Source organism: Penaeus monodon, chromosome 30 (assembly GCF_015228065.2).
Source record: "Penaeus monodon isolate SGIC_2016 chromosome 30, NSTDA_Pmon_1, whole genome shotgun sequence".
Classification (NCBI taxonomy): Eukaryota; Metazoa; Arthropoda; class Malacostraca; order Decapoda; family Penaeidae; genus Penaeus; species Penaeus monodon.
The window spans coordinates 5,300,894-5,301,491 of record NC_051415.1 but is presented as its reverse complement, the minus strand read 5'-3'; the positions used below and the strand labels follow the sequence as shown (position 1 = coordinate 5,301,491).

At 41.3% G+C, this 598-nt stretch overlaps 1 protein-coding gene across 1 annotated transcript in view; it reads right to left on the bottom strand.

Annotated features, from left to right (window-relative positions):
* The window catches only part of LOC119592276 (probable medium-chain specific acyl-CoA dehydrogenase 1, mitochondrial), a gene marked incomplete in the record, with an annotated part of 18,006 nt that overhangs the window by 15,270 nt on the left and 2,138 nt on the right, over positions 1–598 (bottom strand). Inside the window, 1 exon segment of the mRNA XM_037941107.1 lies at positions 7–141. Coding sequence (XP_037797035.1) covers positions 7–141 — 135 coding nt within the window.

Below are 598 nucleotides of genomic sequence, written 5' to 3'. Positions count from 1 at the left end.
TCTCACCGCCCGTGGTCGTATCTTAGTCCGACACATTTCGATGAGTTCCGCGCGTAGTTCCTTCTGAGCCTCCGTCAGTACCCAGTCGGGGTCGTATTCGGCCCCGAGCCCCCAGTACTCGCTCTGTCCCCAGGGTTTCATCTGTGGACATGGAAGTAGATGAAATAAATAAGGAAATAACGAAAGGTGGATTAATAATGAAGAAGCTGGAGGAGGACTGATAGTTTGCAAAGCAAAACGAAACAAAAAGTGTCTAAAGAAAAGCAAGTAAATAACACGATGATTACCAATTACAAAATAATAACAACATATTGTACTAGGCAGGTAAATATAGGTAGATTTAACTCATACACATATAGTTACTTGTTTTGACTAATTATCCGAAAATGCTTTTATTGAATATATGTTCACGTCACTGTCGCCTGTCTCATGACTGTGGTGTATTGACGTAAACACCAACACTTATGTTGAAGAAAGTTTAAACTAAACTTTTAAAAACATATGGCAGGTCCCTATTACACCAACCACTCCAGGGAAACCCATAAACATCGATCTCAAGCACCCATCCGACATAAGTATTTCCCTATCCATGGCCCCG